This window comes from Vipera ursinii (genome assembly GCF_947247035.1).
Source record: "Vipera ursinii genome assembly, chromosome: 6".
Lineage (NCBI taxonomy): Eukaryota > Metazoa > Chordata > Lepidosauria > Squamata > Viperidae > Vipera > Vipera ursinii.
Window position 1 is genome coordinate 297,596 of NC_139515.1, and position 14,465 is coordinate 312,060.

At 44.0% G+C, this 14,465-nt stretch overlaps 2 protein-coding genes across 8 annotated transcripts in view; one reads left to right on the plus strand and one right to left on the minus strand.

Moving 5' to 3' along the window:
• The window catches only part of ATXN10 (ataxin 10), a 109,977-nt gene that overhangs the window by 95,223 nt on the left and 289 nt on the right, over positions 1-14,465 (plus strand). Inside the window, exons 17-18 of one of the 7 annotated variants that reach the window (XM_083365873.1) lie at positions 4,813-4,855; positions 7,443-7,466. The exons of 5 other annotated variants lie outside the window; for them this stretch is intronic. The gene's annotated coding sequence lies outside the window, so the exon portion shown is untranslated. Of the gene's footprint in view, positions 1-4,812; positions 4,856-7,442; positions 7,467-14,465 lie in introns of those variants that run through there. One more of the 7 variants, XM_083365874.1, reaches the window with a different exon arrangement.
• WNT7B (Wnt family member 7B) overlaps positions 11,194-14,465 on the minus strand; it is a 90,386-nt gene continuing 87,114 nt past the window's right edge. The window contains exon 4 of the mRNA XM_083365904.1: positions 11,194-13,992. Within this exon, the coding sequence (XP_083222030.1) occupies positions 13,513-13,992 (480 nt within the window). The 3' untranslated portion in view covers positions 11,194-13,512. The remainder of the gene's footprint in view (positions 13,993-14,465) is intronic.

Sequence of the window (14,465 nt, forward strand, 5' to 3'; positions counted from 1 at the left end):
AGGGGGTCTCTGTTGATCAAGTGACGTTGGGATCAGACTTGCAATTAGCTGAAATTCTGATGCTTCCGGTTGTTTCCATGGATGGGGAACTTCTTTTCCTAGGCACGCTTCTCTGCAATGCATTCACACCCACCGAAAGCTAGCAAACCTGGCTGTTGCTACGCACGTGGAAATTCCTCTTGCTCTGCTTGTTCGGCCTGCATCCTCAGTTTTAACCAGGCCCCGCCTGAGTTTCTGGAGAGGGACGTGATGGGCCGAGTGTTTAATTCGTGACTGTTCTGCCTCAATGGACACGTAAAGCGACGCTGGCTGAGGAATTCTGGGAGTTGAAGTCCTCAGAGGGCCAGGTTTGAAGACCCCTGGTGTAAAGGGGCCTCGGTTACAAGGGCACCCTTAATGTTTTGCAGATTTTGCCACTGTGCCCCATGAGCCCCTTGAATAAAGATATATGGTCCTCTAATTACAACAGTTCATTTAGTGACCATTTAAAGTTACAACGGCACTGAAAAAAACTGATTTATGACCATTTTCACACCACCATTGCAGCATCCACCATGCATCACGTGATCAAAATTCAGACAACTTGGCAATGGCAATACTTATGACGGTCGCAGCGTCCTGGGGTCATGTGATCAACTTTTGTACCCTGAGGAGCAAAGTCAGTGGGGAAGCCAGAGACACTCAATACCGGTGTTATTAACAACTGCAATGATTCTCTTTACAACTGTGGCAAGGCGATAAACCGGCTTAACAAATGTCTCACTTAGCAACCTAAATTTTGGGCTTGATTGTGGTCGTAAGTCGAGGTCTGCTTGTATCACACAATATTATGCTGTCGATAGGCTCCAGAATGCTTAACCTGTCTACATCTAATCCCCTAATCGACCACATTCACACGTGCGTAGATATGTACGTGAATCTGTATGCTTATTATGTGATAGTTTGTGAAGCAACTTTTTTGGGCTCTGCATGATGTGGAAACAGATTGAATTGCAGGGGTGGCTTTTGGCCAGATTGGTTGGAACAAACGTAGAGAGCAAACCTGTCTTTCTGCATTGCTGCCATTTTTTTCTTCATCTTTTTTTAAAATTTATTTTCAAGAAGAAGGATTTCATCCAGTAATTTCCACTGCGGTGTGTTTTCTCTAAGGAGCCTCAGGCCTTTATGCGTGCTTGAGCAATGTAGAATGAGCCCGACTTTAATACTGTATTTCTATAACTGAGAGCTACAGACGGAATCAGGATATGTTTCGTGCAATTTAGGCTTAATATATTTTGCACTCCTACTCGTAATTTGCAATGCGAAAACCTGACTCCCTTCAGTGCAGTAGAATAGGATAATAACATCAAACCTCAAATTTTTACTTTTACATAGCAGTATAAACTAGCCATTTCTGTAACAACAAACCTATCTAATTGGTTTCATTTTTTCCCCCACCTCAAGCACAAAGTCCAGAAGCGGTTTCCAAGTAGAAACAAAAATAATTGTACTTTTTTTTCTTTAATCAAAGCAGTTAGTTTAGTTATCTCTGCTAACTCTACATCAGGTTTTTCAACCATTCGTCCACCGTGGGGATCAAAGTGTCCTTCCATTTTCATATGGAAAGTACTCTTGCTGCCGACAACACGTAGAACATCAAAGTTCCAATTTTTCCCCCAAGTCTTTTCCCATTAAACCCCAAAGAAACTTTTCTGGTTTTATCTTTATATTCACTTTAAGGATCTTCTGTATTAGGATGTGAATCCGACTTCCAATATTACGTGTCCACCACAATTGATAAAAAGTCCCTTCTTTACATTTGCATTTCCAAAATTGATTTGAAATACCTTCTAGACAGCTTGTCTTAAATACCAGTGATACATCATCTTATAGAAATTTTCTTTTAAATTATAATTTAGTGTAAATTTTAAACCTGTCCTATTCTACTGCACCAAAGGGAATTGGGAATGAATGCCTTTTCTTTCTTTTTCCCCTCTTCTGCGCTTTTCCCTTATCTTTTTCCTCCCCATCTTTCCTATTATTTTCTTTTGTATTTTTGTATTTTATATTATAAACTAATAAAAAATGTTAAAACAAGAATTTGCATTGCATAAACCGGCCTTGCCTGCAGTTTCAAAAACCTGCCAATCATTTGTGGTAATTCAAGCCAAACATTCACCCGGCACAGAGCAACTGTGGCAAAGAGAGAAAGGAAAGTGGGAAGCAAAGTACATGGATTTTTAATAATATTCAAAAAGGAAGGGCAAAAATTGTCGTATTTCCATGTCTCAGCTGTCTCAACTAATGACAGCAGCTAGTCAGACTTCTTTAGATTCTGCAGCTAAACTGGGGGGGGGGGCACGATAGTCACTTGGATGGGAGACTTTGACCTATCCCAAGGTTGAATGTTATGTCAGAAGTCAGAAACCGTCTTGGAAGCAGACCGAAGTAAGTCACTGCAGTCTTATTGCTGAGAAAGCTACCTGCAACTTACGTTAAAAAGCGTGCGATTTATTGCGGCTGCCATCTTGACTTTTGACACTCCCGACTACCTGCAAGTGTCCAAGTCAACTCAAAATTTGGGGTAATATTTGAAGGACTTGCAAAAAGAATTCCTGTCTCTTCATCCCCAAAAGGATATTGCAGAGCTCCAAAATCCATCAAAAGCAGGCAATCAAAAGGATCGGAGTTGAAGTTGCAAGACTAGGTGGAAACTTGAAAGTGTCTTCATTTATAGGCTACGTGGCTACATGCAATCTTACAGTTTATCCGTCTGAGAATTAAGTCTGTTTCGGGTTCTCAGAGTGCTTTCCTGGTATCAGGAGGTAGGAGGAAGTTGCCTCTGGAAGAGTAAGCCTCAAATCTGGAAAGGCCCTTGATGCTCGAAAGAAGGAAAGGAAAGTCCTTGCAGATTTTACTCCGCTAATCGTTGCCAACTGTAGGGGTTGGTGCTCTTCTCTGTTTCAAGGCCTTGAGCCAGCGCTGTCCAAAGACGTTTCCCGTGGTCATGTTTCCAGCATGCTGTTATGGAGTGCTGCTTCCTCCCCCCCAAAGTGGCACCCATTTATCTACTCACATTTGCATGCTTTCGAACTGCTAGATGGGTAGGAGCTAGGAGAAGATGCACACTCATCCCATCACGCGATGCTCAAGTCTCAAAGCTAGAATGTCAGCTTTCCAAGCTGACAAGCCCAGCATCTTAACTGCTAAGCCATTAGGCCACCCTTGATGCTCAGCTAAAATCACAAGTAAATGTGATGGCACAGAAATGTTGCTGATGGCTGTTGTGGCTGCCATTCTGCTAGCCACGCATTGCAAGCTGACAGCCTGACATTAGCAACCGGGGGGGGGGGACAGAAGATTGGAATATAGGAAGGAATTAGGGGAGGGATGGAAAACAAGTTGTGCCGGCCCACAGCGTGAGAAACGCCAGCCAGCCCAAGGGCAACCATCCAAATGCCAGCTGGAAAGACCGGGTGCTGAGGGTCTGTTGCCCTGACAATACACAAGCATCCAATTGGACATTAATTGATAACAGGAGGGTGGCCGGGGAAAAAGGAAATTTAGTTGTATTTTTTGCATGTGAAAACACCAGAACCAGCTTCGCTACCTCTGTGACCACTTTAGTAAACTTTAGTAAAGTATACTCTTGGACAAACAATGGGCCAAGAGTCTTTCTTTGCTAGACGATTGAGTGGGACGGTTGACATTGGCACAGTTATGCCTGGGGCACCACCCATTACTCTCCCTCAGCCAGATGGATGTGGCAGCAGTCACACTGGCGTTCAGTAGAAGGCCTCACAATGTCTTGTGTGTCATATCATCACGCACACTACATAAATGCTTTGTGCCATGCCCTTGGACATCATGAGATGTGTAATGCCACTTTCCCACCCCTCACTCTCTCCACAGACAAAAGTCTGTCTTTGGGTGAAATTCACAGCAATGCTGCTTTATGTTGGATTAGTCTTGTAGAATAAGTTGGGAATTTCAATTGCTGCAGCATGCATCAGCTAAATTTATGAGCATTCAACAGCTCAATACAGCTGGAAGGGACCTTGGAGATCCCTCCCGCTCCGTGCGTTCCCACAGAGAGGGCCTCCTCAGGGTGCCTCCAGTCAGAGAATGTCGGCTGGTGGCCCCCAGGGGGAGGGCCTTCTCTGTGGGCGCTCCGGCTTTGTGGAACCAGCTGCCGGTTGAGCTCCGGATGGCACCGGATCTCCGCTCCTTCCGGCGCGGGTTAAAGACCAATTTATTTGAACAAGCTGGCCTGGCCTGATGGGGAATCAGGGTTTTAATATATATATATATATATATATTGTTTTTATTGTGGGCAATAATTTAATTCTTTTTTAACTTTTGTACTTTTGTAGTTTTATGATATGCCCTGTTCACCGCCCCGAGTCCTTCGGGAGAAGGGCGGTATAAAAATTTAATTAAATAAATAAATAAATAAATCTTCTAGTCCAGCCCCCTGCTCAAGCAGCAGACCCTATACAATTTCAGACGAGTGACTGTCCAGTCTTTTCTTAAAAAACCCCGGTGTTGGAGCACCCACAGCTTCTGCAGACAAGCCGTTCCACTGATCGATTGTTCTCACTCTAAGGAAGCTTCTCCTTAGTTCCAGGTTGCTTCTCTCCTTGATTAGTTTCCATCCGTTGCTTCTTGTCCTGCCCTCTGGTGCTTTGGAAAATGGGTCGACCCCAGTTTCTTTATTGACTCTCAATTTAGAGTAATGCTCCAACCTTCTACATTCTCAGTTGTGTCCTGAAAAAACAACCATAGAAAACAGATTGCACAGTGATCTGAATTTTTTTCTCTTGTTCTTTGCAGCTGTTGGACACTTCCAGTAAGAACCTCTTTGAAACCAAAGAAAGTAAAAATATATCTTGTTCTTGAGGACGAGAAAAGTAATGGCAGGTTTTATATGCATTCTGTTTTAGATTTATTGGAAGAAATGCTCAAAGGCTCAAAACTGCTTATGGCGAGCAACCATTTCATAGCGAACTCCTTCTGTGGTTTCGGCACAGTGGCCTAGATTTGACAAGAGTTAAATACAGGTTTAGATTTGGGGGTGGGAGAAAAGAATCTGCATTTGAAGTTCCATGTGGTTTGTTCGGCGTTCAAGTAAATGTCCTATCAAATCAAATTCACGAACTCCACTATGGAATCACACACATTCACTAACTATGGAACACAAATCTCTAATAGGTTTGTTCTTGGAAGCACTGGAGTGGCGTGTCTTAATCGTTACCACACCCTCCACGGCTGCTTTCCCAGCAGGCGATCTGCTTGCTGAGGTTCGGTTTGTGCTCATAGGAAGCTGAGTTCACTGGAGGATAGGAGAATCTTCCCCAAGGAAGCAACAGCAGTGCAAAAGGGGCCTAAATACACGGCACTTTGGACCAGCCATTTGGGCCCTGAAGCCACCACCAACACACCTCCTAATGGAGAGAAAACATTTACAAAATGTCAAAGAGTCAACAATGGCATCCACGGTGGGGAGTTTAAAAAAGTCAAGATGGCGTCCATGACCACCATCTTGGCATTGTCGATTCGGGCAGCCCATGCAGGAATGGACGTCTAATAGAAGGCTAAAACTTTGGGAGTAACCAATTTATTTGGATCTCTAAGAAACTGTTTTATTGAGGAATTTGCTGGCCGAGGAATTCTGGGAGCTGAAGACCTCCCATCTTAAAGTTGCTAAGGTTGAGAAACGCTGATTGGTTATTTACATGTATATCTCTGAAGGTGGAATAATCTGGCTATATTTTTTAAAAGTCCCATGAGAAACCCAAGACTGAAACCCATTTCATCAGAGAATACATTTAGAACCAATCTGAATCAAGGATGCTATCGACTAAAACCTGTTCATGAACTATAGAATAGTAGCAATTTAAAAAAATATCTGTGGAGCAATATTGAAGACAGCATCCCATAAATATGAAGATAAACTCTCTGCTCCATTGTTGACACGGAGTTTTACTAAGTTTATACACTAGAACTTCCTGACAATTCTTGTTAGATGGTCAATGATCCTAAAAAGGCTGAGTCAGTTTCTGGAAAAGAGAAAATCCTTCTATAATTTTCCTGCCATCTCTGGACAAATATCTGAAAAACTGCTTAAAATTGTTGTTGGATATGTGGAACCTCCAGTGGCGTTTGGATGGAAGGTCCAAAAAGGCAAGATGGCGGTGGCAGCACTTAATCCAGAGCCATGCTCTTTGTACGTGCACTGCCAACATGCAGGTGCTGCTGTGAAGGATCCTAGAAAAGCAGAGAAGCATCCCATTGCTCTAAGACCACGCCTACCTTAATGATCTATGTAATCTAACGATATCCTCTAATATAAAAAGCCATTCTCATTAGTGCTTTCCCACCCCCACCCCCAAGAGATAGAACATGGAATAGCAGGTCTACGGTATAGGAGACCCTATACCATTTCAGACAAGTGTCCAATCTCTTCTTAAAAGCCTCCCGTGATGGAGCACCCACAACTTCTAGAGGCAAGGAGTTCCATGGGTGAATTGTTTTGTCAGGGAATTCCTCCTTAGTTCTAGTAGTGCAGTGGTTAGAATACAGCACTATTGCAGGCTAATTCTGCTGACTGCCAGCAGGTCGATTCTCACCGGCTCAAGGTTGACTCAGCCTTCCATCCTTCTGAGGTCGCTCAAATGAGGACCCAGATTGTTGGGGGAAATAGGCTGACTCTGTAAACTGCTTAGAGAGGGCTCTAAAGCACTGTGAAGCGGTATATAAGTCTATGTGCTTGCTGCTATTGCTGGTTTGGAACTCTCCTCATGATCATCCACCGTTACTTCTTGTCCTTCCCTCAGGTACTTTGGAGAATAGATCAGTCCCCTCTTCTCTGTGACAGCCCTTCAACTGCTGGAAGACAGCTATCATGTCACACACACACACACACCTTAAACCTTATGTTTAATAAGCTAGACATACTTAGCTCCCTTGACCATTCATCATGTGGTTTAGCCTCCAGACCCCTGATCATCTTAATTGCTCTTCTCGGCACTCTCTCTAGGGGCTCAACATCTTTTTTTGAATGGGGGCGACCAGAAATGGATGCAGCATTCCAAGTGTGGCCTCAATAGTACAGTACGGAGTGGTACTTCTCGCTTCTCGTGAAATTGATGCTACCCTCTGTTGAGGCAGCCTGGAACCTCATTGGCTTTTTTGGCAGCTGCAGCACACGGCTGGCTCATACGTCAGTGGGGTCCACTCGGACACCTACTGGACCTCCCTGTCACAGTTGCTGCTGTTGAGCCAGGTGCTGCCCATGATGTGGCTGTGCATTTGATGTGTCCTGCCTAGACGCAGGGCCTTAATTTTCTCACCACTGAACTGCTCAAGCCTCTCTTTTGAATCTTGACTCTGCCTTCCAATGTGTTGGCAATTCCCCCCAGTCTGGCATTGTCTGCAAAATCCCCTTCTGTCTCCCCATCTAGATCATCACTGGTCCCAAGACAGTTGAGGTACCCCACTGCATGCTTCCTTCCACGTAAATAGAGCTCCATTGAGGACTACACGAGGAGCATAGTTGGTCAACCAATTGTGAATCCATCTGGTGGTGATGCTGTCTATTCCACATTGTTCTATCTTACCAAGAAGTAGGCTGTGGTCTCCTTTGTCATATGCATTGCTGTGGTCTAAGTAATCTCTCTCTCTCTCTCTCTCTCTCTCACACACACACACACACACACCTCTATTTTTGCATCTACATTGATCTTTTTTCATCTACATTGATCTACACAATGTGTCTATGTCTCTATCTGCTAATGCTATGCATATTTTGTGCATGTATTTTGAAACTTAAAAAGTCACAGGGAGCCCAAAGAAAGGCTGCTTTTGTCAAATGTCCCAAACATTTGCTACAAATACGATCTTCCAGCTTCTACTTGATCCCTGCTGGGGGTGGTTGGATGATCAACCAGATCCAACAGTTGACGTCCCCAAATTTGGAACCCAACATGAATTGCCCCTCAGTGCTTCCTCTTGATATGATATAAAAACACCTTTAAAAATACTTTCTCCTATTCATGTTCCCTGTCCCAAGAAAAAAGCAGAGCTGAGATGTATTTGTTTTTGAAAATTCTTTAATGTACAGTACTTTGAGCTCTGTCATCGTTAATTCTTTTAAATCACAGCCTGACATTGGAAACACTTCCTGGGCTTTCTCCCCACTCCCAACCCCTTTTTGGTCACCACTCCTTCGATACTGAGCTTGGCTGGGCTTCTCCCCAGAAGGCTTTTCTCCTCTTTTTGATGCACTGCTGGCAGAGTCTCCCATGGTCTCGCCATCCACACTCCGTTCCTTTTCACGTTGTGCTTCCGTCGCTCGTTGGCCCACCGGACACTGATGGATCCTGGAGAAGCCCTCGCTAAAATCTCCCATCAGGAGGATGAGCAGATCCTGCAACTTTCTGAAAGTTCATGTCAATCTGTAAAACCAAAATTCATTTGGGCGAACCCTTAAAATAAAGTTAGAGGAGGAGGAAACTTGACCAGGTCCTGGGGACAACCATCATGCATGGATAATGGAAGGGCTGTTTCATGTTTAACATGCTATGAATCTGGGGATATGTTCTGTAACACCTATGTTATATTTGTCCTGCCTGCAAGAGGCCCTGGTGTTAATTTGGTGGGATAGCAGTACTTCCTTTTTATTCTCTGTTCTTTACAATTCGCACACAAAAAACGCTTTAGATGCATCAGAGTGCAAGTGAAGCTCTGCCACAAGGAGAATCGATCTGAGCAGGAAGGAAAGTTACATAAGTTGGAGATATTCAATTTCTGTGAATGCTGTGTAAATAGTCACACATACACACACACACCTTTGTTCAGTGTTGATCACAATAATTTAACATAATTTCTGTAGACATTTAAACGATATAGAATAATATAACTTAAGTGAATACCCACCCTCCACAAATATTACTGGCATATTTACAGTATCCTGTGCCACAGGACTGCGTTCGGAAGTATGATACTGCAACTAATGCGAGCTTAAGGAATGGTACTCCAGCGGTTCTCCTGCTCTTAAGGGATGGGTGAAGCCATCTTGAGGGCTCAGCTTAAGTGTAGGGGCAATTAACACTTCTCAGACATTGATTTTTTATTTTTATTTATTTATTGCTGGGGGAGTGGAACAAGGAAAGAAAAAGATGATGATGGGGAAAGATGCTTATGATGGTTGATTGGAAATATCTGCAGTGAAAATGTAACCATGCCATCCGACTATGGTTACAGTCTTTGACCGGAATGGAAATATATTTGCCCTCTTGTCCATCTGTTCATAGGTGCCTTAAGAGCAGTGGCCCCCCCCAACCTTTTGGGCACCAGGGACCGGTTCCTTGGAGAGAGGTTTTTCCGTGGACCGGAAGGTGCCTGGTTTTGCGTGCTGCTTGCATCCCTCGGATGGGGCTTCGCTTGTTTGTGCGGACCGGTTGCTGGCATGCCGCAGCTGGATGCCAGACCTCTGTCTTAAGAGGACCTGGGGCTGAACCTGCAAATGTGTGAATCTGGTCCTAATAAGACGGCTCACTAAATCATGGCCACTGACAATCATGTGCTAAATGTTCCCTCACCCATGTTATATTGTAGTCTCTGTTTACTCTTTGAGGCCATAGACTGAAGCTCAGCATGCTGGCCGGGGAATTCTGGGAGCTGAAACCCATGCATCTTAATCCATGCATCTGAAAAATACTCAGCTGGATGGTCTCAAGGGCCCCTCCAATTCTAGGATCCTAAGATTCCCTTGTGAAATTTGGTAACTGGTATTATGACAGTGGTTTTGAATGAAATATTGGGTGCTGCACTCCATTAAAAATTGGCCTATTTTCTATTACATTTATATGTAATTAAAATGAATTACAATTGGTACGATTATTTTTCTGATTCAACAATTTCATCCTCAAATTGGAATAATATTAAACTTGGTAAAAACTTTTGGAAGGTTCAGAAAGTTGCAGATAAGGACTTGAGGAAGATTTGATGCCAGGTCAGATCCCCTTGTTCTGTAAACACATTTGCTTCATTTATATTGTGTATAACATCCTACCAGATCCACGCATTCCATCAATCTGGGGACAGAAAGGATCAGAATTATCCAGATCAGATAAATACAGTTGGCTTAACTAACTACATTCACAAAGAACCAAGTGAATTGTTTGAAAGCTCTGATCTGCACCTACCAACCCTGGAAGATGAAGACCAAGACCACATATCACCTTTGAAGCCACAAGTGTTAGATTGGGTGATTCCAACACAGCTTCCTGAACTTATTCCAGGGCTGTGTGTGTCGAGTAAGTCAAGAGGGAGGCTGCATCTGGATGATTGAAGTTGTCCTGCTTTTTTTCTCATGTATAAGAGAAGCCGTGGTAGTCCCCATTTTGATATTTTTACTCTCTCCCTTTGGGGACACCCGTGCTAGGCAGGGAGCTTCAGTAGCAGCTACTTGCTGAAGTCTTAAACAGTGTGATTTAACGTCACACTTTCAAGTTTGTAGTAGCAAACTGAGGTTTGACTAGCAGTTCCATCCCTTGCCTAGGAGAACATACATGTTTACAAGCACACCCTTTTTGTATCGCATGCTGTATTGCTTTAGGAATATGCCTTTTAAAAAAGCAATATATACAAAGAGGTCCTTTGGGAAGCAAAAGGATGGTTTTAGGCTGTCAACGTTAGTTAGATTAATTGTGTCACTAAAAATAACTCAGACTAATACACCAGCCTTGTATTAGCTTGTTCTACGGTGCGACTGAGTCATCGGCAGCTGCAGCAAGTGCTTCAACAACTGCTGTTTACATTACTTTTCTGGCGTGGGGTTAGCATGTTAATCTCTTCCAAAGAGCCAATAAAAAGCCTGTCTAAACCTGGAAATTATGAAACAATAAGAAAAGGCCACTGCCGAATAATGCTAACACTGCAAAAAGGGCCTTTTCCTCTTGAGTTACCGGCAGCTCAGCCATGCTGACACACAATGGGTGACTTGCGACTGAATGTCAATTTGGGATTTATACGCTAGGGGAGAAAAACAACAGGCATTCCTCTGCAAGAAATCTGTAGTGAACTGTGTGGGACAGTGTTTCTCCACTTCGGCAACTTGAAGATGGGTGTACTTCCACTCCCAGAATAGCTGGCTGGGAAATTCTGGGAGTTGAAGTACACCCATCTTCAGGTTACCGAGGTTGAGAAACACTGGCATAGGAGAATGGATGAGAAGGGGTTTTTGTTTTCATGCATCCTCAGCATTGCAGTAGATTCGACATCACAATTCGAGGATATTGTAATGGCATTTTGCGTTAACCTGCTCTGCATCCTTAATACCAAAGGTGATGGCTGGCAGAGACTGAAAAAAAGGAATAGATATAATCACGAGGCATGTGATGTCAGAACAACCTCAGAGAACCAGTTGAATTAATGGAGTAGTCTCCAACAAACAATCCAGACTGAATTTGCATTTAGTGAGAAGAGTGTAAGCAAATACAAGGGTGCACCTTGCACCAGACCCTATTTTCAAAATGGAGGGTTGGAAATATATCTATATCTTTCTTAGGGCACCTGAATTGGTCAAAAACATTAAACTTGTGGCCACCATGACAAATGAGGCATGGACAGTTTTTTACATGAAATGTATCCCATATCAAAAGGGCAGGACATCAATCGTGCAGTTGCATTGCCATTTTGATGTTTTTGACTCCTTATATCATCTTCATAATATAGCGTGTAATGGGGTCATTCCTCATCTCTAGAAGTCACCAAATTTAGTGATTCATGACCCACAAAGGGAAGCTCTCTCCTCTCACCAATTGAAGTGTCATCAATTGCTGGATAAACCCTAGATTTGTTTCCAGTTTTAAGCAACTGTTATACAATGATCTTCCTCCCTATACAGCTACATAATCTACGAAGGACCTCAGTGCTTTGCAGAAGATTGGAAGAGAAATTTGAGTGCATGTAGCAGTTTTATACAAAGTCCCATTCAACTGAGATGGATCACACAGACCTAGAAACATGACACAAACAGTGAGAGGACCTTCAGGAAAGGAAGAATCCAAATACACATCCCAATAAAGCAACAAATGTGTATAAGCTTAACATATCCCCAGGAGCGTCAAGATGACGCATCACCATGGCTGCCATCTTGACTTTCACCTTGACTTTTTTTGTACCCCCCCTTGCAGATATCCCTGCTTGTCTTTGTCTTGCATCAGCAGGGGGGGTCTATGACAACTCGCCATGGCCAACTTGCTGCAGCCAACTCACTGTGGGACAACCAGGCATGACCACCTCACCATGGGACAAGAGTGACACAAATATCAAAGAAATGGTGGAATAGAACCATCAAAGAAAGTATGCAAAAGGAGGGACAAAATGAAATGAGAATGACAGAAATTAGAACAGTTTCTCACTTAATTTAAATAATTAAACTGAATGGTTAAATCGTTCCACGGCGAGCTATCCCTCGGCGAGTCGGCTGCGGTACGTTGCCCCGTTCCTGGGTGTGGCTGCTCTCCTGCCCCAGCTTTGTGCTGCAGAACAAGGGAGGAGCCCAGCCAGCCGCCTTTTTTAATCCTCACTCCCCCCCCCGAGTGGCTCCTCCTCCCTCCCGAAGACCCCTCCCACCCGAGGACAACGGTCCCCTGGTCAGCGGCCAGCAGGGCCAGGCGGTCAGTAGCACTGGGAAAAAGTCCGGGAGAACCAGGTGCCCAGAATGAAAATGGAAGAAGTCAGAGCTCCAGTGATTTTACATTTAGTTCAAAGTAAAGGCATGGCTACCCGTTAGTGCTTAGAAAGTTTTGATAATATTAAAAACATAAATAAGAGAATCTTTTTTTCCTGCTGAAATGTCCATTCAAAAGTTTCCAGTGTTACCGGGAGCTGTCAGAATTTCCTCTTTTATTTTATCTATGACTCCATCATCGAAGTTCCTCCCAACCCCGTGTTTCATTGGTCCGAGCTGCTGCCCTTTGTCCCTACTCCATTCCCTTTCTTTCTCAGAAATAAGTGTTGAGGCAACACTGAGGGAATCTTAGCTTTAGACTTAACATCTCAATCCCTCTTTCTTTCTTCCGTCCTTTCTTTAATAGGAAAAAAATGGTCTCCGTTGCACAAGTTGGTGCTCACTCTGAATTTGAAAATCTCCTGGAATCTGTGTCTATCGTATTGTATGCATAACTTAATCTAGGAGTAAAACTCTATCGCACCTCAGACTGCAGTGGGCAAGGGGAGGGGGAATCAAAAGGAAAAACTGCTCACCTTGAATAACATCGTCCTAACTCATCGTCCCATCCCAGGGTCCCTTGGACTAAGGGAATCAAAGCAACTCTAGCCAACAGATTATGCAATGTTCTTCCAACTGTGTTAGCAAGGAACGAATAAGAGATTGGTTCTACCCCCTCCCCACCAAAAAAAGGAAAAGAAACAAAGAAAAATGTGCAAAATGATGCTGTAGTTATTCTGTTCCACACTACCAAGTGGCGGTTGTGTCCATGTTCAGGTTGCTCCATCGTAAGGTCACTTGCAAGTGAACACTTCTGTCCGTTCACTGCAGGTGTTGCATTTCACAAAGCAACACCAGTGGAACTTGCAGTTGCACTGCCACACCTTGGTGTACTGGTGGGTATTGTAGCCCCTTCCGCAGCACATCATGCCGCAGCCATCCGCCCCGAGGGAGGTGCGGTTGCAGAGCCGCCCCTGGGTCCCCACGCTCCCCGTGGAAGCATCCTCTTCACAGTAATTGGGCGACTTGTCAATGAAGACCAAGTCGGTCTCCATCGGCTTCTGGTAGCTTCTGATCTGCTTGATCTTCAGGAAGGTTGGTTGCCGAAGCCGGTTGGCCCGGACCACTTCCACTTGCACGGCAGCGTTGTATTTCTCTTTCAAAATATATCCAATCTCTCGGAACTTGGGTAGTGTAGTCCAACAGGTCTTGGTGGTGCAGGAACCAGAAACGCCGTGGCATTTGCACTCCAGTTTCATCCGTCCTTCAAGCACCTGCACAGGCAAACAGGGAGAACAAAATGACAACAACGGGCCATGGCTTTCCTTCTGCTCGGCTGGACCTTCAGGGTTCATTAGAAGTTAGAAAACATCTGTAGATATTAGTGGCGCGACCTGTCAAGAAGCTGCCTATTTTAAATCCCACTGGTTTCATTTGGACCATAGGGTTGCATCATTTTCTCATTAAAATCCATGGAAATTAAACAAGATTCCTTCTTTTTGGCTGGAAGGAATACAGCATAGTATTCCGTCATTAGCTTCTTATGGGTCCTAAGCCCACCAATACAACTCATTCCTTGAAAGGGAAAGGGAAGGGAAGGGAAGGGAAGGGAAGGGAAGGGAAGGGAAGGGAAGGGAAGGGAAGGGAAGGAATATAAATGGAAAGGAAAGGGGAAGGAGGGAATAATTGGGAGAAGCTCTACCCCTAATGAAGACATTCATAACCTCAAGAAGGAGAATCACTTTAC